This window comes from Humulus lupulus, chromosome 5 (genome assembly GCF_963169125.1).
Source record: "Humulus lupulus chromosome 5, drHumLupu1.1, whole genome shotgun sequence".
NCBI lineage: Eukaryota > Viridiplantae > Streptophyta > Magnoliopsida > Rosales > Cannabaceae > Humulus > Humulus lupulus.
Window position 1 is genome coordinate 39,050,149 of NC_084797.1, and position 27,436 is coordinate 39,077,584.

General features: G+C 36.1%; 1 protein-coding gene and 1 long non-coding RNA gene across 6 annotated transcripts; both read right to left on the reverse strand.

The window, feature by feature from the left end:
• Positions 1–2,004: 2,004 nt before the first annotated feature.
• LOC133780361 (uncharacterized) lies at positions 2,005–3,356 on the reverse strand. The gene is made up of 2 exons (XR_009869257.1): positions 2,476–3,356; positions 2,005–2,382 (listed from the first exon to the last, which is right to left on the reverse strand). It is a non-coding gene; the product is annotated as an uncharacterized LOC133780361 (long non-coding RNA).
• Positions 3,357–4,433: 1,077 nt separating this feature from the next.
• LOC133834769 (homeobox-leucine zipper protein ANTHOCYANINLESS 2-like) lies at positions 4,434–10,912 on the reverse strand. Of its 5 annotated transcripts, none has more exons than XM_062264506.1 (9): positions 10,796–10,912; positions 9,395–9,609; positions 9,144–9,261; positions 8,371–9,066; positions 8,064–8,165; positions 7,765–7,977; positions 5,791–5,965; positions 5,343–5,710; positions 4,434–5,239 (listed from the first exon to the last, which is right to left on the reverse strand). In XM_062264506.1, the coding sequence occupies exons 2-9, from the start codon at positions 9,601–9,603 to the stop codon at positions 4,835–4,837; spliced, it is 2,286 nt and encodes a 761-aa protein (XP_062120490.1). In that variant the 5' UTR covers positions 9,604–9,609; positions 10,796–10,912; the 3' UTR covers positions 4,434–4,834. The 5 variants fall into 5 exon arrangements, with proteins under 5 accessions (XP_062120490.1, XP_062120488.1, XP_062120491.1 ...); XM_062264504.1 differs by lacking the exon at positions 10,796–10,912 and adding an exon at positions 10,122–10,571; XM_062264507.1 differs by lacking the exon at positions 10,796–10,912 and adding an exon at positions 10,117–10,570.
• Between the last annotated feature and the right edge of the window lie 16,524 nt (positions 10,913–27,436).

Below are 27,436 nucleotides of genomic sequence, written 5' to 3' on the forward strand. Positions count from 1 at the left end.
AAATATGCGTTTTTCTCATTTGTAGACGTATCCTGCGGTCCCAGGATGTCATTCCTGCAGTCGCAGGAATGCCCTAGAAATGCAAAACTCTTCTGGAGTTGCGGCCGCAAGACACCCTTCCTGCGGTCGCAGGAAGTGCTCCAAAACACCGTTTTCCACCAATTTTTGTCATTTTGTCGATTTTTCCACCATATTTCCACACCTAAGCCCTTCGACACCTGAAAACATACAAAAACCAGCGTAAAATATAACAAAGCAAAACGAACACCTAATACTTTACCTGAAAAACACATGGATAAACAAGTCTAAAACTCGTTTATCAATATCATTAATTATATGAACAATGTGACTTGCTGAGTATCTGATTGGTGATTTGTGAATTATCTGTCTATTGATTGTCTCTTATGCTATGCATTATGGTTTTCTTGCTGGCCCTGGGCTCACGGGTGCTACATGGTGCAAGTAAAGGCAAGGGCAAGCTGGACCAGTCCTGAGTTGGAGAACTCTGGGGCAGAATGTACATAGTCAGCTGTTCGGCCGCCACGACCGAGGATTGATACAGGGACAGGAGAACCTAAAGTGCTTATTTTGCCATTAGAGTGGCTTGTGATTGTACATAAACTTTGAAACTTTTGTAAACTGTCCTTTAAAACCTGTTTTGGGATCCCATGTATTAAACGTTTATTTTAATGAGAAATTTCCTATTTTTGACCAAAATCTTTTAACCCTAACCTAATTATAACTTTAGGGTCACATTTTCAACTATATAACTTGATTAGCAAGTCTTGCACCTTTATAAACACACAGTGTAGCGACCTTGGTTATCCAAGGTGTTACAATCGTTCTCACGAGGATTGTTACTAATTTCAAAGAATCAATCTTTATTTCCAATTGATTTGTCGAATAATGAATATAGAATTTACTAAAATAAAAGAAATAAACAATAGAGAACTAAATAATAAATATATTAATTCAATGGATAAATATATAGAGTTATTAACTTCATCAACTATCCACCTACGCCTCTGTAATGTGAATTTAAGAATTCCTATCTCTATTGTGATAACAGATTACATTTGTAAATTATATTCTTTCTAGGACTTATAATTCTCTACAATAAGCAAATCTCATACATCTTTGTGGTAAATTAACATATCGCAGGCATTAAACACGTAATACCTAAGCTACACAAATCATATAGCTACTCTCGTCCAATATAAATTTATGATTATTTGATTATAGCATATTTATCTTTCACTTCTTAGATCTCATGTTAAAATCATATAAATCATAAAATTAGTGGCCAATTAATCACAAGCATTAAACACAAGTCAAACAATTCACAATATCGATAGGAAATTCAAAAAAACTGCATTAGATAATCATAAGGTTTCAAGAAGAATCCATTAACACTCTAACACAATAAATTAGTTCATGAAAAAGAATAGAAAGAGAAGAAAGATAGAGGGGAGTGAGGATTAAGAGATAGATCTAAAATATTCTAAAGCATTCTTTTTATAGTGATAAAGTTGTAAAAATAATTCTAGATGTTTCCCTTGTTACTTGATAATGCTCCAAAATATATTTATTTGAATTTTAAATCTCGTAACTCTAGCTTGCGTAATCTTGTAGCTCAAATATCACCAAGTAAACGAATTTGACTTTTTTTGTGATGCAAGCTTTTGTAGGGCTTTGAATAAGCTTTTCAATGCCACCAAGAACATGTAAATCAGATAAGTTAGTCAAGAAATATGGTCAAAATACCGAAACTGTCTCATATTCAAAATATCTCAGATTTTTCCATCTTTTTAAGTTTGAATTCTCATTTATCTTCACCAATCAATTCAAAAAAATAACTTCTATTGTTTTTCTCTTGATTGAAGATAATATTTCAAATAATTTTTGAAATATTTCTCAAATATCTATGTAACAAATGACAACTTGAAAAATGCAACAACCACACATAAAAAAGAACTAAAAATATAAAATAATAATAAAACTAAAAAAACTAAGACTAAATATTATTAATAATCTATCATCGATGAAACTTGAACTCTGATAATTCCCCTATACTTTGGCTAAATATGTAGTAATCTTAAGTTCACGAGCTTGATACTCTCTAAATACATGGTTCACCATGAGCTGCGAGTCATTGTAGCACAGGATGACTTTCATTTTTAGTTCCTTGGCGATCTAAATTCCAGTTAATAAGGCCTCATATTCAGCTTCGTTGTTAGAAGCACTAAATCCAAACCTTAGAGTCGCGTGTAAGCGATGTCCTTCAAGAGTGATTAGAATTATTCCAGGTCCCGATTCATGCTCATTGGACGACCCACCCACGAACAGCTTCCATAATTCTTGTACAAGTTCATCCTGAAAAACCTGTCCATTCGCCCACAAAATCAGCTAAGGCTTGCCTTTTTGGCTGATCGTTGTTTATAGAAAATCTCGAATTGACTAAGCTCAATGACCCACCTTAACAATCGTCTTGATGTTTTAAGTTTTTGCAAAATCTGTCTTACAAGCTGATCAGTTAAGACGTATACTATGTGAGACTGAAAATAAGCTCGTAACTTATACAACAATAAAAGAAATAATACAACACTGAAAAGAAAAGGTATGAAAAATTATACTAAAGAAGAAAAAGAAAATGTATGAAAAATTATACAACTCTTAATTCTCTTCTCTAATCTTCTTCGGCCTCCAATACACTTTCTAGGACTCCAAAAGTTTGACTCGGGAGTATTTAATGACTATTTATAATGCTCCTCGATTGTGATTTCAAAATTCCCAATTTGCCCTTCTAAGAACAATCAGATTTTATAAAAATATCGAGCAGGGCCACCACGCTAGATCCAGCATGACCATGCTATGGCTCCGACCATAATCCTGTTAATTCATTCATTCTCTCTCTCTCTCATTTTAAGCTTGTTTTCCCGCCATTTTAATTTGCCCATTGCAATTAAAGAATCTCTAAAAAAGTTCAAAGTTTTTCTTGAATTTTTTTGTTGAATCTAAACAATATATATTGAAATGATTTTTCCATTTTAATTTGCCCATTACAATAAAGAATCTCTAAAAAAATTAAAAGTTTTTCTTGAATGTTTTTGTTGAATCTAAATAAATAAATATATATATATTGAAATGATTTTATTTCACAACTTAAAATAAATCTGGTTCAAAATTTGTAATGAGATTTCTAAAATTTTGGAAAAACAACTTCCCAAGAAATTGTTTGCCATTGAGAAAAAAATCAAGAAATTGTATATGGTTTTGCAAATATTCAAGAAATGGTATTATGATAGTATTAAATTTGGTATTTATTTTTCGAAAATCTAGTTGCATACAGCTATTTTGGAATTGAAAAAAAAATGAAAACAATTTATTTTTAAATATCTTTTGTCTATATTTGATAGTAATTGGATGCAAAGTTCTACAAACCCAAAATTAAATAAATTATGTAACAAGCCACAATAGTAACATAAAATGGTTTATAGTGTTTGAAATTGGTATATAAACTTAAAAATAAATAACCATGTACTAAAAATTTAAACATGTACATAATATATACAATAAACACATACTCAATTAATTTGTCAAAAATATATATATATATATATATATATATACTCAATTAAAGAGATAGAAATATTTAAAAAATGAAACTATTAAAAGTATAAAAATGAAATATAAATATAAATTTAAAAGCACATACGTAAAAATATTCTAATATTCATAAATATAGATAAAATTAAACACACAACAGAACTTATGCTATGTTTCAAAATAATATTTTTTTGCAAAAAAAACATCAAAAACTTTAAAATAACTTTATAATAATACTGATAGTATATCAAACAATATGCAAAACATACATTAAAATCTGCAGACATGTTATACTCTTCGTGTGAATTGATATACTTTTAAAATGTTCAAAAAAAATGATGAGCTGTAACACTATCAAAACAAGATAATTGTAACAGACAGTAATTTAAAATGAGTGAATTTGGTTGGTCATTTCATTATTTTTCAGATTCTAATCACGTTGTATTCATATTCCTATTTTACTCCGTCAATACAAACACCCATCTAAACATGTTTGAATCATTGAAAAGGTTATAGCAATCATGTCATAAAGATCTTTTTAGATACAAAACGCAATTAAAAACCAATCTCCATATTATATTTGTTTGAACAAAGTTAACTTGAGCAAAAAAGAAGTTGAGCTAAAGTGCTGAACTTTTGTATGATGTGACTAAAAAGAAAAAGAAAAATCTCATCCCCATCATAAAGAGTACAAAATCTTGTACATAGGTGGGACTAAACAACGTCGATACCGTAGATAGGGGTCTAATAAAGCCAAATCCCTCCAAATGAAGAAAATAAAATATTAAAAAAAGAAAGCAATAAACATAATAAAATTCGAGAAAGCAAGCAGTAAAAAGTAGATGACATTGAAATCAAAAGAAAATAACACAAAACAATACTAACCCCACCAATGTCCCACTTTTTTTTTGGACAAAATAAAGAGCTGAGACTACCTCGCGGGTCGACCGAGTCAATACCCGAACCACCATTCTTCGAGCCGTTATATCCTTAGAAAAACACATACACAAAAACTTTTTTTTTGGCTAAAACAGAAATCTTCTTCTTTTTCTTCCATACACACATGCATGCGGTTCGTTCTTGACTCGACACCCCTTTGTTCTGCGTTTTTCATCTCAAGCTCCTCCTATTTAATACTTTTCTTTTACCTAGTTATACTTAATGTACTCAAAACAAATAAATGGTTCAAAAACAAAAAACAAAAACCAAACAGTTTTTGTTCCTGCACCTACGCTGAGGGTCCACTAAGAGCGGCTTTGATCTTTTGAATGGTGCATGAGATGAGATTGTTAACTGTCTCAACTGATTCAACTGTAAGCTTGGCTGACGGAAGACTGTTAACAAGTATTTGGAACCCAACTGTGAGGATGCATCCACCACTGTCATCGCCTTCTCCTTTTACCAAAGCAAGACTAGAACTCTCATTGTTTCCCGAAACATAGCCAGACTGTGATGTTCCGTCGGGAACAATTGCGAATCCCGATGGTAGGAGGGCTACATAAGCCGAGTCTCCACCATGCATTACTACATTTATTGCTGCTGAGTCAACTGGTGCATATACTACCATGGAGCCCGAGGCATCCGTCCATGTCTCTTGTAGTATGAGCATGGTGCTGTCATTTGCACCAATAGACTGAAAAGGTCCCATTGAAGCCACAATGCAAGTTAGAAAAAGGAAGGAAAGAATCGACATATGGTACCATAGACAGAGAAGTTGTAAAGGATCGATCACTTACACCAGCACGAAGAAGTGAGACATGGTTGCCATGTCTTTGGCCCTTGGTGATATGCACCATCTCCTGCATTGGTCCACCATTCGATAATATATCCCACTCGCTCCTCAACTGTTCATCCCGTAAGAATTCAAACAGTCTCTTCTGTGATACCGGAATCCAAACAGAAGTTGCAGCACTCAGAATGATACCGGGTGGTTCGCCAGGATCATCCATACTTTTCCGGGTCATCACTCTTACGTCTTCCCCAACATTGTCGACACGAAGTTTGTCCCACTTGCGCACAGTAGAGGCACAGACACCAGCACAGAAGTTATCCACCATACGCTTTGCCAGCTTTAGCAAGCTCCTTCTACCTCCAGAACTCACGGCTGTTGAGTACTGGCATTTGTTAGAATATGAAAATCTAAACATCAATCATAAGGATTTAAGAGATGTGAACAAGAGTAACCTATTTGATCTTCATTAGGAATCGAGGGGGACATAAGAGTAGCCAAGCACTCGCATTGTCTTTGGAGAGTGGCAAGCCATCTCTGAGCACCAAAGCCCATGCCGGAACTGATATATGAGCGGAACATTTGATGAACACCACTAGCATCGTATTCCGAATGTTCAACCCACGTAACCTGCAAATTAATGATCATCCATCAATATATATATGTGTGTATTACATGTTGCTAAATTGTATTGGTAAAAGTTGTGCTATGTAGACTTTTTTGGGGGGTCTAATATACTAACCAAATCCCTTGTAAATGATAATCAGTGGAAGAAAGGGAAAAGAAGTTGCATACGAAACAATATTAATGTTACAGCTCCATTTGTTTGATATTTATTATTATTATTATTAAATGTTTAATAGCCTTAAGCTTGAATATATCTGTAGTGTTTCATGACTAAATTAGATTAGTAGTCCTACTAAATAATGTCCACAGGGTCAATTGATTCAGAGTTAACACTACTTTCTAATAATAGCCTATAGGTAACCAGGAAAGAGAAATGACAAGGCAAGATGTTACTTAATTTGGGAGACAAAAACTAAGCAACAAGAAAAAAGATATCATCATGTGAGTTTACCAAAAGACCCTTTACTAGTTTCAGGGAACATCACTTAGCTGGACAACATAAGATCTAGTCAGCCCTAGATAAACCTGAATCATAACAATCTTCAGAAGGTTTGCATATATCAGTGAACAGAGTAGAGTTAGAGTTCTTATTTAGTTATTATTCTAGTCGGCAAGGTCAAAACACTCAGCTGTCAATTTGTTTGTTAAATTACCATGCAGTCCCTCAGTGTTATAAAATGCTATATTGAGAATCCAAACAAGAAAAGAAAAAGATATTTTGAGAGGAAAATTCTACTAATGAGACGAAAACGTGGCCCTGAGGGAATATACAAATAGAGTAATTTAAGATAATATATCACCTAGAGATGAGTTGACAAGAAACCCAATGCAATCATAAAATAATAGAAGCATACAGATAGATGGAAGAAAAAGATGAAGAGAAAAGTCAAAGTTCAAGTGGCACTTTCAGCAAGATATGTCATGTCAGATTATGTAAACAAAGAATCACAAAAAAAAAAGTCATTTTTAAAGTTTCGACATAGAGATTTTTAAGAATATATATTAATGGCGCAACTAATATAATGATACGAGCACAAAACATGTAGAACAATATATAATCCTATGAAAGACTGGATCCAGGTCATGAAGCCTCGTAGGCAATAAAGAAATGGAAAAAGAAAGAAATAGAAATAAGAATAGAAGCATCAAATATATAGTTTAAACACCAAAGACTGAAAGTACCAAGGTTTTATTTTTCTTAAATCTTCTTTACTTGGGAGCTGGATATAAAATTACTAAAATAATACATTAAGGTTACGGATATCGACATGAACATGTATATAAAAAAAAAAACTGAGGACCCCTGGTGTTCTCATCGTTTAGAGTGGCTATAGACTAATTAATACCAGACAGCAAGCAACCTTGCTTCGAAATTTGAAGATTATATAACGATCAAAACCAAAAAGGCATCTTCTAAACTAAAATTATAATAATTAAAGGGTACAGATTTTTAGGTGAAGTCCCACTATATTTCATTTAGAGCAATCCGATAAAAGAGAGAAGCGTTTTTGGTGAGCAATAGCAAGAAAATAAATTCTTAGAAAGCACAAGTCAAGATGGGGGAATCTAAGTAGTACATCATAATTTTTCACCTAGTTTTGTATGGTCTCTCTCAACTAATATCACACTTACGCAGTTATTTCAACTACCTCATTAAATATATCAACAAGGGAAGATATGGCCAAGACAGACAACAAACACAATAAAGCTGGCCAGTGCAAGTATGAGTTGAGTGTAAAAACAAATTAACAATGAGAACAAATATAAAGTTTACACCAGGTTTATTTATCTTAATTATTTACCTTGGAGTAGCCATCAGGCATATCTTGCACAAGGCACCCAGAAGGAAGCCTCCTACATTGGAAATATGAGTCTGCATTTAAAGCTTCTCGGTTGATGTCGATGGAAACATCGACCACAGCCCAGACACCTTCGCCGTGTTGTTTGCAGAACCTGATGAACTTCAGCAGACGAAGAGGAACCAACGGGGAAAGTACTTGAAGCTCCGCATGCATCTATGATCAAATATATTTATTTATTCATTTTTTTTTTTGGGGGGGGAGCATATCAATAGATAATGATGGATAGCATAGTAAAATACCGCTTGGAGTGCTCCATTTCTGGTACCTCCCATCCCAGCAGATATCGTTTCAATGGTGGAGGCTCTAGAGATCAAACAAGGAAACATTTCTACCCATCGATTCTAAGAACATATAAGTGAAAGATTTGACCATCAATAATCCTGAACTTTTAGTATTTGAAAAAAATAGATAGTTGAGATAACTACGAGTCAAATAATAATAACCATCAAACACATCTTGCATTAGGAATAGAAGAAGAAAAAAAAATTCATATGAAGGTATTTTGACTGAAATTGGAGATTAGAGAGTGAAGATGGAAATGCATACCGCATCCATCAGTGTCTCTACAAGTGCTAAACTGTTGATAATCACCACAGAGCTGTCCCTAGTAGCCTCGGATACATAACCGTTGGGTTTTGCTCCAATACAAGGAGGAAATGTTCTCATATACTCCTCATGGTTTAACATTTCTTTACTACCTCCATTACTACTCTTGATCCACATCGGACCCTCGGCCTGGGCCAATTTCAACAACTCATCCATAGCTGCCAATGCAAGATCAATAAACATTGATCTTTCGAATGGTATTTCATTGCCAAACACATTCATCCCCATTGAAGATTTCACTAAAGGCATCATGTGGGCCGAGCTAGAAACTCCATCTCCCAAATCAAGTCCCATTGGCAATGGTGGCCCAATGGCATTTAAACCTCCCATCCCATTTCTTCCCACTGCTAGTTCCAAACCAGCGGAGCTTGGAAGAGGGAGAGGGGCAACCAAGGACGATAGAGGCCTGCCCAAGAATTTGTTTGCCAAAGAGCAAATCCTACTCAATTCGTCCTTCAACCGAGCATTCTCAATCCTAAGTTGGTGTTCTTCAAAAGATATTTGACCGGGAATGGCTGGACCACCGCATTGGTTGCACATTGGGTTTGACATGGCATCCTTAATCATATTGTTCTCAGCTCGGAGTTTGTCATTCTCTTGTCTCAAAATTATATTTTCATGGCGTTCCAATTGGGTCTGATTCAAATTCATCATTTTCCCATTACTTAAACAATTAAGAACAATTAAGAAAGCCGATGAATTTAATAATTTACCTTCATTTGTGTTCGACGATTTTGGAACCAAAATTTCACTTGTTTCGTTTCCAAAGAAAGCCTCCTACTGAGTTCCAACCTTTGCTTTTCATCCGGGTGTGGACACTCCTTAAAGAAACTACACCATAACCAAAACAAAATAAAACTCACATAACCAACTTCCTTCCTAACATTTCCTATAAAAAAAAAAAAAGTTCCTTATAAACAATAAAAAACTGGAGAAGAAGAATATTTTAGAAAAATCATCATACGATTCAAGTTCTTGTATTTGATTAGGAGTGTGTCTGTGGTACTTCTTCTTCCTCGGCGGTTGATCGTCGCCGGCGTCTTGATCATCGCCTGAGGCACCTTCCAAATTATCACTGCCGGACCTGCTCTCATACCCATCATCCCTTATCCGTCCAATCATACCAAGATCAAAATTCTCCCCTAGCAGACCCATTTCACCATGATTATCCATCTTCCTCTGCAGCCAACCAAACAAAAACCCTTTTATTACAATGAAATTTCCAATCCACTAAAAAAACGAAAAAAACCAGAAAGCAAACCATGAATGACAAAAAGAAAGTTATGATGAGGGCATACTATAGACAAAGAAAGAACAGAGGAGGTTTTCAATGAGTTAGGCATAATAGAGGGAGAAACAAAGTACGGTCTAGCAATGGCTCTATGGGGCATGTAAGGACTTTGTGGAGAAATAACAGCCACAACATCAACCCAAATACCACTGTTACCAAGTACCACTGCTAATCAAACCCTTCAAAGTCCAAAGCACATACAAATAAAATAAGATAAAAAACAATAGTAAAGGTTTTTTTTTTTCTTGAAGAGAAATCTAGTTTATACATTTATACATATATATTTTTTCAAAAGTCCAAATTATTTGTCTTTCTTTGTCTATATGAACGAAGTAGTGTCTCCATCAGTTTTTCACAAAAGTGTAATATGGACTTTTGATTTTTAAATATTTGACCTTACCCAGCCACTCCCAGATTCAGCTAAGACTGAAAATTGCATTCTCAGTAGAAACAGAAAGAGAGAGTTGTTCACTTGTCAACGCCCATGCATGACACTCAATACCTTTTCTTTTTTAATCTCTCTCTCTCTCTCTTTCTTTCTCTGTCTAGAATACTCTCCAGAAAAAATCTGTTTAGGATAGAGAAAAAGGCAAAAAGCAAAAAGGGGTACAAGACAAGAAAAGCCCTTTTAAATTAATCTTCAACAGTTCACACCTCACTAATTTCTCTGTTTCACTCTAATGAAAACGAATAAAAATAAAAGCCTTTTCGGAAAAGTATGTGTAACTAATATGAATGTAAGAAGTAATAGGAACCCTAAATTTCAAAGCTTTTCTCCATCACAGTGGCATTGCTTGACTAATAGTTTGGCAGTATCGAAAGAGACCCGGAATTGGTAGAAAGTCACAATACAAAAAAAAAGGGTCTCTTAAACTTCGGCTAAGAAAAAGGAAGACAAACACAAAAAGGCTAAAAATCTCTTCTCGTATTCACACACGCCATACTACTTGACTTTTCAATACCAAATCCAGGCAAAAAGACCCAGTTGACCTCTCTCTCTCCCTTCTCTCTCTTTGTTATATGGTTAGATGTCATACAAAACCAAACCAACCCCAGTACGGAGAAAAGGGATACCTTTTAATTTGACAGTAAGAAAGAGTAAAGGCTAAAGAAGGGTCCGTTTCTGCCACACAGCGAAGAAAGTTATGGACTTTCTGATCCCTCTCTCTCTTTCTTTTTTTTTTCCCTCTGGGATCTGAGCTGAGAAGAAAGACAGGAAAAAAAATTATTAAATTATTTCATTGGAGTTAATAAATATCATTAATAAAAAGCAGAAGAAAACTATAATAATAATAAGTATTCAAAGTTTGGAGCTGACCTTACTAAGGACCCACTGAGAAAAAAATCATAAGAGTCAAATATGTGTTGTTTTTATATTATTTTTTTTCTCTTTTTATATTAATGATCGAATTTCTTCTACTAAGTGCCTAGATTGAATCGAACCCAGATGGGATTTTCTCTCTTTCCATGCACAAAAATTCTCAAAATCTTTTTATATATGTAGTTGTAGCGTGCAAAAAAAAAATATATATATATATATATGTAGTTGTAATTATAGTTTCATTGACAAATTATCAATGTGTGTAAGTCTGTAAGAGAGTTATATGTATTAGTATTATAATATTTGAGGTGAGAAAATCAGAGAGAGAGAGAGAGAGGGGACCCACCAACCTCTGTAACTCGGTTTGGGGACTCCGCCTAACTCGGACATCACTCGGCACGCGCGCGGTTGGGCTTCGCTTTTGCTGTAATAATTTGTATTTTAGCCAATTAAAATGGTGAATGGGATTATAAGGGCAAGAAAGGGTAAGTAGGGCCTTTTAAAATATATTGCAAGGGCATATTTGTAATATCCGAAGGATAAAAAATATGCTGGACGTGGACGAAGTAGATAACTATCCCAGCTAGCGAAAGAAAATTCATCGTGTACGGACTATGCCTTATCCCGTTGCCTGTTTTGACTTTTCAAATTACATTTTCCCTGTAAATTTTTAGGGCAAGATTGTTTCCAATTAATACACTTGTTTCGGTTTTCTCTTTGTTTTTCTTATTATTGTAAGAACTAATATTTGTGTACTATCACTGTTTACTTTTGTGAAAATAATTATTTCATATTTTTCTATATTTTTATAAATTACATTTTTTTCAAAATGCAAACTTTTTTCAAAAGACACAAAAACTACCGAGAGAAGCAACACTCACTGCACCAAAAATATGAATTAGTGTCATTTTTAGATATCACTATTATTAATATTTAGTGGGATTTTACATTTTAGTGATATTTGTGGAATATGTAAACTATTCTAGTGTCTAGTGACATTTTAAAATGTTACTTGATTATAATTAGTAACAATTTAAAATGTCACTAAATTATTTATTATTTATTTATGTATTCAAAGAATAATTTTAGTGACATTTCAATTATATCAAAAATACTAGTAAGTTATAATAGTAACATTTTTTTTATAAAATGTCATTGAAAAATATTTTTGTAATATATAATTTGTTTCAATTAAAAGAATATTAGGCATGTCATTCAATTTTAATTACATAATTGATTTAAAATATTTTAGTGCAAATTTAACTTAATTGTAACGCTCTGGATAACCAAGACTGCTACACTGTGTATTTATAAAGTGCTAGACTTGCTAATCAAGTCATTTAATTAAAAATGTGTTATTGAAACTATAAAGGAACTAGGGTTAAATGTTTTGGTCTCAAAAGCCACACTTTTCATACGTTTCCTAATTACACGGGATCCCAAAAATATTAAGTTTAAAGACCGTTTACAAAAGTCATAAGGTTTAAATACAATATCAAGCCATATTAAGGCAAAACAGACAGTTAGGCAATCTCTGTCCTGATCCACTCCTCGACCATGGCGATCGAACAGCTGGCTATGTACATTCAACCCCGCAGCTCTCCATCTCAGGATTGGTCCAACTTGCCTTTGTCTTTACCTGCACCACGTAGCACCCGTGAGCTAAGGCCCAGCAAGAAAACACAACAACAGAGCATAAGCAATCAACAAACAATTCAGTATCTCATATCGCATCACATATTCTCAACCATATAAGCATTCAGTATAATCAAGTATTTCACATACTAGACATATCAACTCATATCATATATCAGTTCACAAATGATAACTAGGGCTAGCGCCCTCAGGCTGCTCCCTCCGTTATCCCACTGACTCCGGCCTGCTTAAACCGAGCTCAGTGAATATTAAGTTGTCCTCGGCTACCAGTGGCCAAGCCGCGCCCTGTGCGCAAATATTGTGTACGGCACCCTTAGGTCGCTATCACATGTCCCATGGAATTATACCATCATTGACATAATACAAAAATCGGGAGCACTTAGTCCCATCACAAACATATAACCGGGTGCAGTTTTCTTACCTTTCAATTCGCTAGCTTTGATCACTTGACTCCTTGAGCACGATCCCTCTCGAGCCCTAGCGCTCACCTAAACACAACCATAGGTTAAAGTCATCACCAAACCTCAAGTCCAAAACCTAGCCTCGGGACCAATCCCGAGCCCCCGGGAAGCCCTAGTTCCACTAAACAAGGTGGTGGAATTGAACCCCGAACCCTAGGTCTAAAACCCTTGCAAATAACCCTAAAATCCCTTTCTGGAAACAGGGCAGTGCTACAGCGCTCTTAGGAGGGCGCTACAGCGCTACAAGCAGAACCAAATTCCCCCAGAAAGCTTGGCCTAGCGCTACAGCGCCCAAAGGCTAGCTCTGTAGCGCTAGTCACAGACAGGCAATACCTCAATTTTCCTTCCTGCGATTTCCTCGAGCCAAACTCAACCAAAACCTCTCCAAACCTTCACCAAACTCAAAAAAAACCTTATTAACACACTCCACTCCACTCATCCCAAGCACCCCAAATACCCAGAACTCAAGCGCATGCATCCCTAAACTCAAAATTCACCATAGCCACTTCTAGATATCAAAACTCAGCAGAAACCAGTCAAAACATCAAAGTTAACAGCTTAGAATTTCATACCTTTAGTGGGAATTCGGTTTCAAGACAACCTCTACACCTCCTTAGCTTGCTCTTCCTCAACCTTTGGCCTGAATTCCCTAAAGTTCCCATCAAGTCCACTTATACTACATAGGTCAAAAACTAAAACCAGAAACTGAAGAAGCTACAAAGTCTTACCTCAAGTGATGGTGTGTTCTTGCTAAACCCCTGCCAATTCTTCAAGCCTAGCTTAGGATCCTTGATGCTCAGCCTAACCTAGCTCTCCTCTGAGCTTTACTCCAAGAAAACCCAAGAAAAGTGGTGAGAGAACCACAAATCGATCCTAGAGAAAACAACTCTATTTTCCTCCCTTTCTTTCCTTTCTTTTCCTTCTTTCCTCAGACTTCTGTAGTATTCTACCACTTCCACTAACATAAAGCCTTAGTAATACCCATCTTTAAAAAGCCAAATGAACTTAATATCCTCCTTATTAATTCTAAACCCTTTAATCCACTTAGGGGCATTTTAGTCATTTCACCCCAATTCCTGCTAACTCCTCGAGTGTCTCTAATATTTACCGCTTAATTCTCGATACCTTATTAATCACCAATAATATTCCTCGATGTCAAAATAGACTCCAATATACTCACTAAATTCCCATTTATACCCCTAGGCTCACCCCGAGCCGGGTATAGATCCCCGCCATGACTTTTTCGCTAATTTGCTCACTAGGATCATCTCGAGTCACAGATCACAGATATATCCACATAATAATGTGGTCTCGACAATTATCACATATATCAATTCATTTATGCCCATAATGGCCAAAATTACGATTACGCCCTTCTAACCTAATCAGGGCCTACATGCATACTAATACACATAGTCATGCATCTCGAATATTCAAATAGTCATATAACATGCTTTAAATCATAATCATGCATTTTACTCATTAAAGTCACACATAATTCCCATTATGCCCTCCAGGCACACTAATCAAGGCCCTTAAGCCTTATTAACAAATTTGGGTCGTTACATTAATATTTATAAAAACATTCAAACAATTTATAATTATGTGTTATTAATTTAATATTAAAAACAAGAGCGCCTAATAAGCAACAATGGTGTGAAAAAGTGTCATCCTCCCATCCCATAGACTTTGGTTGATGTTATCAGCAATGGACAGCCTCCTCCGAACCCTTTAACATTTAAAAAAAATGTAATGAACAACTGAAACTTAAAGATTGATGTTCAATTCTATAAACATTATTGAAAGAGAAAAAAAAATCTTACCAAAATTTGATAGAAAATCAAATTGGCATGTCTTTGCAGAAAAGTGAATGGAGCATACCCATTAAAATTAAACCGCTGGGATACATGAAAATGTAGGAATTAGTAAATGGTGGCTATTCACATAACTAAAACAGCTAGAAGTAGCAAATTCAGTATCATTTCTTGATAAACAAATGACAAATTCAAATATTATATGCATAAGAACAGCTAAAGATGAAATATAAATCAATATAACGAAGGAATGAGCTTTTCATCACCTTCAAACAACAAATTTAATGAAAGACATGCTTCGTAGAAGACATAGTTTTACAGATGCTGAAATACAATATTAGAAATTGGTGGAAAGCAAACGTGAAATTATAAAGATTACAGTTACATCACATAAATAAATATATACATGAATATAATCATATTTATGATCACAATACAATAAACCATCTAATACTATCACAATAGTGAAATAACAACATATACAATTTTTTTTATTATCAAAACATATAGTATGGTAATCATATAAACATACATTCACAATAAAGTATTTTTACTTCAATGAACTATGATGACTAAGGAATTGATAATGAATTTTGATATCAACACAAGATGATAGTTGAAGACTGAATCATCAATTTCAAATTCCAAAAAATGATTATGGCTAGAGACCCATGATAACATTTTGAACTTACTAACAATTATAGTTAGAGAATTGTGTTCATAATGTGTTATAAAACTATTAAAATTACTGAAATATAAAGTATAAAGAAAATAAATAGACAAAGTAATAGAGAGGTGTAAAAAGAGAGTAGAACTCTTGTGTATTATTTCAATGGGGATTAAACATTATTTATACAGATAATATATAATCTAGGAAAATCAAGTAAGTACCACAAATACAGTCAGGAATTAATGATGATATTTAACTTTGGATAACTTAGTGATTCTCCATTATTATGATATTTGACTAAGGAGAATCTCCATTATTATGGACATCCATATCTATCATATTTATAACAAATGGATATTTATAACATTGTTGATAGGATGTGATAATGAAGAATGTTATGTATACATGAATGATCTAATATGTTGAATAAATATTCATGTTCCTTTCCACATACATACTCTAGAAGAGTTATAGTAAATACGTGGTCATAGATAATTTGTAGTGATATTTAAAAGTGGTGATTTATAATTACAATAAAAATCATATGAGATATTTGATCACTAAAGTTACCATGGATATTTGTATATGTGTGTGTGTGTGTGCTGCACTCCTTTTCCCTTAGTTCAGGTTTTGTCCCACTGAGTTTTCCTGATAGGGTTATTAACGAGGCAACTTTAAATAATGTTGAGATACTTGCAATTTACTAGGCAAGTGGAGAATGTATGACTGAAATCAATGACACAACATATTCAAGGAACATGTTGATTATCACCCTGCAAATAAGTACTAACAATTCTCTATAAAGATAGCAATGCATGCAATGTTTAGCTAAAATGAGTTACATTAAAGAATGTAGAACTAAACACATTTTTTTAAAAAAATTCTTCTACAGACATGGTTTTCAAACGAGTTGTGATATTAATTCGATCCAGACATAATATCGTATACTTATTCACAAAGTCATTACCAACATCAACATTCGAGAAGATGGTACAAAAGACTTGAATGTGTCTATTAAAGGATATCCATGAACGTAAAAATATGGGGAGTAAATACACACTGTACTCTTTTTTCCTTGACCGAGATTTTGTCTCGCTGGGTTTGTTGGTACAGTTTTTAATGAGCCAGTATCTATGTATATCCAAGGGGGAGTGTTATAAATATTATATATATATATGTGTGTGTGTGTGTGTGTGTGTGTGTGTGTGTGTCGATGTCCATAATAATGGAGATTCCCTTAGTCAAATATCATAATAATGGAGAATCACCAAGTTGTGCAAAGTTAAATATCAACATTGATTCTTGATTGTACTTGTGGTACGTACTTGATATTTATCTGTATAAATAGGGTTCAATCCCCATTGAAATAAAACACAAGAGTTCCACTATCTCTGTACATCTCTCTATTACTCTGTCAATTTATTTTCTTTATACTTTATATTTTAGAAACTTTAATAATTTTATAACAACATCATATTTGTTGATATTAATTATATTTGTGGGTTCAATCCCCATTATATTTGTGGATATTAATCATAGGCCTCGTTTGGCTAAGCTTCTATAAACTCTCTTTTTGCTTCTAGAATTAAAAAAGTCATTTTGGAGGTGTTTGTGTAAAAACTAAAAAGTCATTTTTTAATTTATAAGTCCTTTTGAGGAGTTGTTTTCTAAATTAAAATAATTTTTATAATTCCTAATTTACTCATAAAATATTTTTTTTATTAATATCCACGCACTTTGAAAATAACTTTTCATTAAAAAAAATCTTTACGTTATAGTTATCCAAACAGAAAAAATAAGTTACAACTTTTACTTATCTTATACTTTTAGTTATAACAAAAACTAAAAGCTTAGCCAAATGGGGCCATTATATATGAATCATGAGTGTTGACGCAGTTTTTCTCCAACAGTAGATTACGAATTCTAGAAAATGGTGATTAGACTTTTGCAAATCGTAAAATGAGAACACAGTAAATTTTACATGGTTCAGTGGTTAAAATCCACCTAGTCCACGAGTCTATATTATATTGTTTGTGAACTCTTGATTAAATTGTTTAAGACAATTTCTGCAAAGTTTTTGCATACAAATTCGGTCCCTTTTACTATTAATTATGTAACACCCTGGATAGCCAAGACCGTTACACTGTGTGTTTATAAAAGTGCTAGACTTGCTAATCAAGTCATTTAATTAAAAACGTGTTACCGAAGCTATAATGGAACTAGGGTTAAAAGGTTTTGGTCTTATAAGTGGCATTTCTTTTAAATATCATTTCCTGTTTACACGGGATTCCAAAAATGATCAGATCAAAATCACTTACAAAAGATTCACGATTAAAATACAATATTAGCCATACTAAGGCAAAATAGACAGTTCAGCGATCCCTGTCCTGATCCACTTCTCGACCAAGGCGACCGAACAGCTGACTATGCACATTCAGCCCCGCAGCTCTCCATCTCAGGACTGGTCTAACTTGCCTTTCCCTTTACCTACACCACGTAGCACCCGTGAGCCAAGGCCCAGCAAGAAAACACAATAACAGAGCATAAGCAATCAACAGACAATCCAATATCTCATATTGCATAAACATGTTCTCAACCATATAAACATTCAGAATAACCAAGTATCCAGCATACTAAACATATCAACTCATATCATACACCAATTCACAAATGATAACTAGGGTTAGCGCCCTCAGGCCGCACCCTCCGTTATCGCACTGACTCCGGCCCGCTTAAACCGAGCTCAGTGAATATAAAACTGTCCTCGGCTACTAGTGGCCAAGCCGCGCCCTGTGCGCAAATATTGTGTATGGCACCCTTAGGCTGCTATCACATGTCCCCATGGCATAATACCATCATTGACATTATATAGATATCGGGAGCTCTTAGTCCCATCACAAACATATAACCGGGTGCAGTTTTCTTACCTTTGAATTTGCTAGCCTTGTTCACTGTGATCCTTGAGCACGATCCCTCTTGAACCCTAGCACACACCTAGTCACAACCACAGGTCGGAACCTTCACCAAGCCCCAAGTCCAAAACCTAACCTCGGGACCAATCCCAAGCCCTCGGGAAGCTCTAATTCCACCAAACGGGGTGGTGGAATCGAACCCCGAACCCCTGGGCAAAAACCCTTGAAAATAACTCAAAAACCCCTTTCTGGAAACAGGGTAGCGCTACAATGCTCTTAGGAGGGCGCTACAACGCTACAAGCAGAACCAAAACACCCCCAGAATGCTTGGCCTAGCGCTACAACGCCCAAAGGCTAGCGCTATAGCGCACTAGTCACAGACAGCCGCTACTGCATTTTTCCTTCCTGCGTTTTCCTTGAGCCAACCCTTACCAAAACTGTTCCAATCCCCAACCTAACTTAAAAACAAGCTTATTAACATACTCCACTCATCCCAAGCATCCCAAATACTCAAAACCCAAGCACATCCATCCCTAATCTCAAAATTCACCATAGCTGATCCTAAACTCAAAAACTCAACAGAAACCATAGAAATCTCAAAGTTGAAACCAAAGTTCCTTACCTTTAACTGGAGAGTTGATGCTAGGATACCCTCTACTCTTCCTTGGCTTCCTCCTCCTCAAATCCTTGGCTCCAATTCACTAGAATTCCCCATCAATTCAGCTTAGATACCTTAGTTAAAAACTAAAACCAGAACTGAAGAAACTTCAAAGTTTTACCTCAAGTGGAAGGTTTGTTCTTGCTAAACCCTTGCCAATTCTTCAAGCCTAACTCAGAAACCTTATGGCTCAACTTGATATAGATCTCCTCTGAACTTTGCTCCAAGAACCTAAAGAAAATGATGGAAAAAGCCTAAACCGACCTTGCCTTCCTTCCCTTCGTTCTCTTTCTTTTCTTTCCTTCTTTTTCCTTCTTTTCTTTCTTTTCAGACTTCTATTTTATTCTACAAACTCCACTGAGCATAAAGCCTCAGTTATGCCTATCCTTATCTGCCAAATGACCACAATACCCTTCCTTTTAACTCTAACTCTTTTAATCCACCTAGGGGTATTTTGGTCATTTCACCCAATTCCCGCTCAGTCCTCGAGTGTCTCTAATATTTACTGCTTACTTCCCGATACTTAATTAATCACCAATTATATTCCTCGATGTCAAAATAGACCCCAATATGTTCTTTAAATTCCCCTTTATACCCCCAGGCTCGCCCCGAGCCGGGTATAAATTCCCACTGTGACTTTTCCGCTAATCTGCTCACTAGGATCGTCTCGAATCACAGATCACATATATATCCACATAATAATGTGGTCTCAACAATTATCACATATATATATAGTTATGCCCGCAACGGGCCAAAATTACGATTATGCCCTTCTAACCTATTCAGGGCCTACATGCATACTAATACACATAGTCATGCATCTCAAATATTCAAATAGCCATATAACATGCTTTAAATCATTAAATCACATATATTCCAATTATGCCCTCCCGGCACGCTGATCAAGGCCCTTAAGCCATATTAGTAAACTTGGGTCGTTACAAATTACCTCTGTATTTACAGGGGTTGATGGAAAATTTTGGGTAACCGTACAATATTTGGTAATTTACAAGAATGAGTAACTTCCCAAATTCATAATTCCTTAAATATGCTAACTCCCTTGATATCGGACATTTATTATATAACGATTACAAGTATTAATCGCGTATAGAAAATCTCTGAGTCTATGGGAATTCTTCCTTATGAGCGTCACAGTACTGTCGCGAGCTGAACGTGATGCTCAGACTAGAGGTTGTACATGAAGGGTGATACAAATCAAGTGATGCTCGAAGTATGACTAAGGCGATCTGGAAGTCGTGTCATAGGCCTTTGGGATGATCTACCAGATCTCACACTATCTAGAATTATTGACGCAACCTTGAGCTGTTTGAATATACGAATTGATTAAATGTCTTCATAGTACAATAACCCTTCATTTATTGCTTGCCAGCTATACCTCGAACAAGATGATTGAGCTCGTATATTTAGGGTACAATACTTGCCCCCAAGTCCCTACTTGTGCATGACATCACTTCTGACACGCACAGTAGGGGCTTTTCTACTTCCACTGTGGGAAAATGTGCCCACCTAACTACTCGAGTGTAGGACACGTGTTTGCTATAGGTGTCTGTTCAAGTTTTGAGTACTGTGACAGTTTTCTTGTCAACTTTTTGCCGCCATTTGGTCTATTCAATCTTATCCCTCGAATCTCGAACTACTTTAATCATGTGGCTTAGATCTTTCCCCAAAATTTATGTATGTATAGGAGAGCAAGACCTACTTTTCATCACCTTTGCATTCGAATTTCCTTTTCTTCTCTCTTCCCATAAACCCTCGAGTATTCAGAGCTTTCTTTGGCGATCGTTTCCCATAAGCTTTTTGTAATTTTCAACATTCTTTGTTTTCCCCACACCTCGATCAAAAACCAAATCGTAAGTATGTATATTTTCTCTGCTTATCTTAAGTCGTCCATTGATATAACCATCTTACAATAGTTCAACCCTCTAATTAATTGGTTCATAAATTATAATGGAAGAATTACCATTTTACCTTTCTAATTTACTTCTTATTCCTTAAGTACCATTAATTCACTAATGAATAATTAATCTATAATCTAATTATAGATTTGAGCTCAAAATCATTCAGTTCCAGAATTAACCCTTAAGGGAACTAATATACGATCCGTTAGGAAAGATTAGATTCCATGTTGTTGATACATGTTCCCAGCCATCCATGATATTAAATCTCCAAAACAAAAGTCATTAGCCTCATTCTATGAAGAAACCTTAACGAATGAATCAAAAGATTTAATAAACATGAACATGAGTTCATGAACACTCAGGATTTAGGTTGATCTATAAATGATCACCAATTATGATATGAATTACAAGTCTTTATTGTTAAATGGTTTTTGGATAAAAACTTTTATTCATATCGGTCCATGTCATATATAATCATATTATATAAAGCACCTTTACCGAGATGTCTTACCACATCAATAATCCGAATCTAGATTATTTGTATCATTACGATACTCAGCAAACCGTACTTACAACCCCAATTAAAGAATTCCATAACTTTAATTTGTTGTTGTTGACTATTTTTATTCATTCATGTGATCTTAATTCTCTCGTACTAATACAAGATCACATCCTCAATAATGAATATGGAATTTTTCTGATATTTATAAAATTATTCAAACAATAATTTAATAATCCAAATATAACAATAATAATAAACCATTGTATTTATTTATTCACAGAAATAACAAATGTCTTTTACATGCGTTTAGGACACACTCCTAACACCCTTACCAAGGATCGATGACCTGTTCGATCAGGTATTCTCGAAAATTGATCTACGAACTGGTTATCACCAGCTGAGGATCAAGGACGAGGATATTCCGAAGGTGGTCTTCTGAACGAGGTATGGGCATTATGAGTTCTTGGTCATGTCGTTTGGTTTTACCAATGCCCCAACAACAGTTATGGATCTGATGAACAGGGTGTTCAAGGAATTTTTATATCAGTTTGTGATTGTCTTCATCGACGACATCTTAGTTTACTTTTATTCAGAGGCAAAGCATGAACAACATCTCCAGCAGGTATTACAGAGATTGAGACATCATTAGTTGTATGCTAAGTTTAAGAAGTGTGAGTTCTGGCTATCGGAAGTGACCTTCCTTGGACATATTGTTAATGGAGATGGGATTAAGGTAGATCCAGCCAAGGTAGAGGCAGTTAGGGATTGGCCGAGGCCAAGGAACACCTCAAAGGTTAGAAGCTTCCTTGGATTAGCAGGTTATTATAGGCAGTTCGTGGAAGGGTTTTTAAAGATTGCCGCACCGATGATAGAATTGACATGGAAGAATCTGAAGTTCACTTGTTCGGACAAGTGTGAGAATAACTTCCAGAAATTGATGCGATGCTTGATTACTGCTCCTGTGTTCAGTCTTCCTTCGGAGGGAGGAAAGTTTGTAGTGTACTGCAACGCATCATGATTGGGATTGTGATGCATGTTGATGCAAAATGAGAAGGTTATTGCTTATGCACCACGACAATTGAAGGATTACGAGCAGTGGTATCCTACCCATGATTTGGAGTTAGCAGTGATGGTATTCGCATTAAAAGTTTGGCGACATTACTTGTATGGAGAGAAGTACGAGATATACACCAATCACAAGAGTTTAAAGTATTTCTTCACCCAGAAAGACTTGAACATGAGATAGAGACATTGGTTGGAATTGGTGAAGGACTATGACTGTGACATCCTTTACCACCCGGGGAAAGCCAATGTAGTGGCAAATGCATTAAGTCAGAGAGGCCCAAGACAGTTATTTAGTTCGAAACAGATATCAAAGGAATTGGCAGAAGAGATGACCAGGGCGAGGATAGAACTAGTTGTGGGCCGATTGGCCAATATTACATTACAATCTACCCTCTGGGAGAGGATTAGAGAGGGTCAGTTGCAGGATGCACAGTTGTAGGAAGTTAGAGAGAATGTCCTAGCTGGGATAGCTAAGGATTATTCTATTTTAGAGACAGGTTTACTACGGTATAAGGATCAGATCTGTGTTCCGATAGATATGGGTAATAGATGAGAGATACTTAATGAATCCCATACTACACCATACTCATTCCATCCAGGCACCACAAAGATGTATCAAGATCTATAGACTTTATATTGGTGGCCTGGGATGAAGAAGGACGTAGTTGAATACGTGGCTAAGTGTTTGACCTGTCAGCAGGTGAAGAATGAGCATCAGGGACCAGCAGGGTTGTTGCAACCTTTAGGTATTCCCGAGTGGAAGTGGGAAGACATTACCATGGATTTTGTGGGAGGTTTACCCAGGATAGTTGGGCTACATGACTCGGTGTGGGTGATAGTAGACAGACACACTAAGTCAGCTCACTTTCTACCAGTGAAGACGACCCATACTGTGGATCAATATGCAGAGTTGTATGTGAGGGAGATTGTATGTCTCCATGGAGTTCCTAAATCTATAATATCGGACTGGGATCCCATATTTACTTCCAAGTTTTGGGATGGTTTGTAGAAGGCTATGGGGACTCAGTTGAAGTTCAGTACAACCTTTCATCCTCAGATAGATGGGCAGTCTAAGAGAGTAATTCAGTTATTGGAAGACATGCTTAGAGTGTGTGTAATGGAATTCGAGGGATCTTGGAGTAAGTATCTTCCGTTGATTGTGTAACGCCCCAAAAATGCTAACAGGGTTTAGTGCCTTGATTAGCGTGTCAGGAGGGCATAACTGGATATATGTGTGATTAACTGGTTAGATGCGTGACTATGTGGCATGCATGATATATATATATGATAATGTGAGTATGATTATATGCATGTTTATAAGTATTAAATATGTATGTGGGGCCATTCTTGATAGTTGTGGAATATTTGTAATATTGGCCCATTATGAGCATAAATGTTAATATATGCGAGTAAATGATTGAGACCACATTAATATGTAAATATATTTGCAGTATATAGCTCGAGGCGATCCTAGTGAGCAGATTGACGGAATAGTCACAACGGGGTTTAATACCCGGCTCAATGTGAGCCTAGGGGTATGCCAAGGGGTATTTTGGGAAGTTAATTGAGGTTTATTGAGTAACGAGTAAGTATTTGGTGAGTAAATGGGCATGTCAAGATTAATTGGGAATTTGTAGGATAATTTGAGGAATTTGCGGGAATTGGGAAAATGACCATTTTACCCCTAGAGTTAAGTAGAGGGCTGGGAAAGCTTAGGGGAAAATTGGTCTTTGTTTAGGCAAGGGATATACTCATAACCTTTAGGGAAGTGACCAGAATGTAGTGGAACAACCTCAGTTTTTCTCCCTCCCTCTCCTTCATGAATTCTTTCTCTCTCTTGTGTTAGAAGCCTTGATGTGTTGAAGGGAGGAGTTTGATTTAAGCTGGGAAGTTTGGGAATTGAAGCTTAGGTATTAAGGAGTTGAAACTGGTAGTGGGAAAGAAGTCACTAAGGATTAAAGCTTTAAATAAGGGTAAGATTCTAACCTTTAATTTTTTGAATTCTGCTGAACAGTTGTGGGGATTTAGAGATTGCATGAATTTTGGGTTTTTCTGGGTTTAGGGGCTCGGGTCCCAGTCCTGTTCGCGTGCTTGAAGAGGCTTAGATGCCTCTGTTTTGCTAGGCGTGCCGCAACCCAGGGGGGGTGCAAGTCGCGGCTCGTGTCCTCCAACAGGGAGGGCCTGGCCTCTGTCTAAGGGGCGGGCCGCAACCCTTAAGGGCAAGTTGCAACCCTAAATAAAAAATAAAGGGAAGTCAAGGTTTTTAGGCTCGCGGAGGCTCGGGGATTCAAACCAAAGTGCTCAGGATGATTTCTACTACCCGGTTTAGTAGAAATCGAGGTCTCGGAGGCTAGTATTTGATTCCAAAGCTTTTAAATGATTTAGAATCTTATGGTTATCCATTATCGCATTGTGACTAGGTTTTACCGCAAGGGCTCAGGAATTAAGGATCGTGCTCGGGGCCGTCATACACTTGCTGCTCGGGATCTGAGGTAAGAAAACTGCACCCAAGTTGTGGTTGGGGCTTAAACCCCTTGTATGAATATATTATGAACATGAACATATCTGAAGAAGAGAATATATGATTGCGCATGCTTGTATACGCTTCCATTGATTACTTGCTATGCGTTGTGCATCTGTGATTATATTTGTTTACAAGTCGACCTTAGGGTGCTAGGGGCTGATAGTAAGCATGCGGAACGCAGCCCAGCCTAAGGGTGCTGGGCCTGGACATTATACAATAAACAAAAGCATGGTTCGCACTTAACTATTTGTGTTGATTGGTGAGATTGATGTATATGTTTGATTAAGCTGAGTACTTCTATTGAGTTTGTTGAGTATATTTTATTGTTCATTGAATCTAGGGAATTATATTATTGCTTTTATATTGTTTCCTAGTTGTGCATGTTGTTTTAAGTTTTCTTGTTGGGCCTTGGCTCACGGGTGCTACGTGGTGCAGGTAAGGGAGTTGATAGCTAGACCAACCATGAGTTGGAGAGCTTCGGGGGCGGTGTGTACATGTGCAGCCTGCTCAATCGCCACTGTAGGGGTAGATTGGGAGGAACTAGGGTTAAACCCTATTTTGCCGCTTAGGATGGCTAAATTGTATATGTTTATCTTTTACAAGTCTGTAAACTGATTTTTGGGATCCCGTGTACAAACTTAATAGTTTAATGAAAAATAATCATTTTGTTGACCAACTATTTTATTACTTGACCTTGACATAGTTTTTAATTACACATTTAAGTTTAAACGACTTGCTTAGTAGGTTAAGCACTATTTTAAACACACAGTGTAACGGTCTTGGTTATCCAGGGCATTACAGATTGAGTTTTTGTACTACAGCAGTTATCAATCAACGATTGGAGTAGCTCCATACGAGATGTTGTATGAAAGGAGATGTAGATCACCCATAAATTGGGATGAGATGGGTGAGAGAAAGTATTTGGGACCAGAAATGGTTTAGAAAACAAAAGAAGCTATTGAGAAGATTTGAGCTCGAATGCTCACTTCGTAGAGCAGACAAAAAAGCTACACCGATCCTAAGAGTAGGAACGTGGAGTTCCAAGTAGGGGACCACATGTTTCTCTGAGTTTCACCATTACGGGGGGTGAGGAGGTTTGGCGAAAACGACAAGTTGAGCCCTAGATTCATAGGACCTTTTGTGATCCTAGAGAGGATCAGGCAGGTAGCCTATATATTGCCTCTGCCACCATCAATATCAAGAGTTCACGACATATTCCACATCTCTATGCTTCAAAAGTACGTCTCAAATACGACTCATGTGTTGAGATATGAGGATAAGGAGTTATAGACAAATTTATCGCATGAGAAGCAACCAGTTTAGATCTTAGACAGAAAAGATAAAGTTTTGAGGAACAAGATGATTCCTCTAGCCAAAGTATTATGGAGGAATAGCAAGGTCTAGGAAGCAACCTAGGAGCTTGAGTCAGCTATACGGGATCAATATTCTGATTTATTCAGGTAAATTTTGAGGAAGAAATTCTCAGTAGGAGGGGATAATTATAACGACCTAAAAAAAATGCTAATAGGGTTCAGAGCCTTGATTAGTGTGCCGGGAGGGCATAATTGGATATGTACCTGATTATGTGATTTAAAAGCGTGACTATGTGGCATGCATGATAAATATGATGATGTGTATATTATATGCATGTTTATGAGTATTAGATATGCATGTAGGCCCTTTATCATTTATAAGGGCATATTTGTAATTTTGGCCCGTTAGGGCATAAATACGATTATATGTGATAAATGGTTGAGACCACATTATTATGTGGATATATTTGTAGTATATGGCTTGAGGGAGATTGAAGCTAATCCCGAGAAAATGATCGTTGTTAAAAATTCCATCACCTAGATCGCGAAAAGAATTTCAGAGCCTAATAGGAAAAGTCACGACACTAAATGGTTCGTATCCAAATTCATATGTCCACAAAAAAATGTCTCCCCTTCTATAATCTGCTCAGGGGAAATAGACAATTCAAATGGACTGAAGAGTGCAAACAAGCGATTCAAGATTTGAAAAGGCATTTAGTTGAACCCCCCATTTTGTCTTTCCTATTAGGCTCTGATATTCTTTTCGCGATCTAGGTGATGGAATTTCTAACAATGATCTTATTTTCTCGGGATTAGCTTCAATCCCCCTTTGACTGACAATAAAGCCAAAAAACTTCTCCGACGAGACTCCGAAGGTACACTTCTGGGGATTGAGCTTCA

Coding starts and splice junctions, on each gene's coding strand:
- LOC133834769 (XM_062264503.1), bottom strand. CDS start 9,821: ATGCCCCATAGAGCCATTGCTAGACCGTACTTTGTTTCTCCCTCTATT. Junction 7,978..8,063: donor GAAATGGAGCACTCCAAGCG/GTATTTTACTAT, acceptor ATTTGATCATAG/ATGCATGCGGAGCTTCAAGT. Junction 5,966..7,764: donor TGCCTGATGGCTACTCCAAG/GTAAATAATTAA, acceptor ATTAATTTGCAG/GTTACGTGGGTTGAACATTC.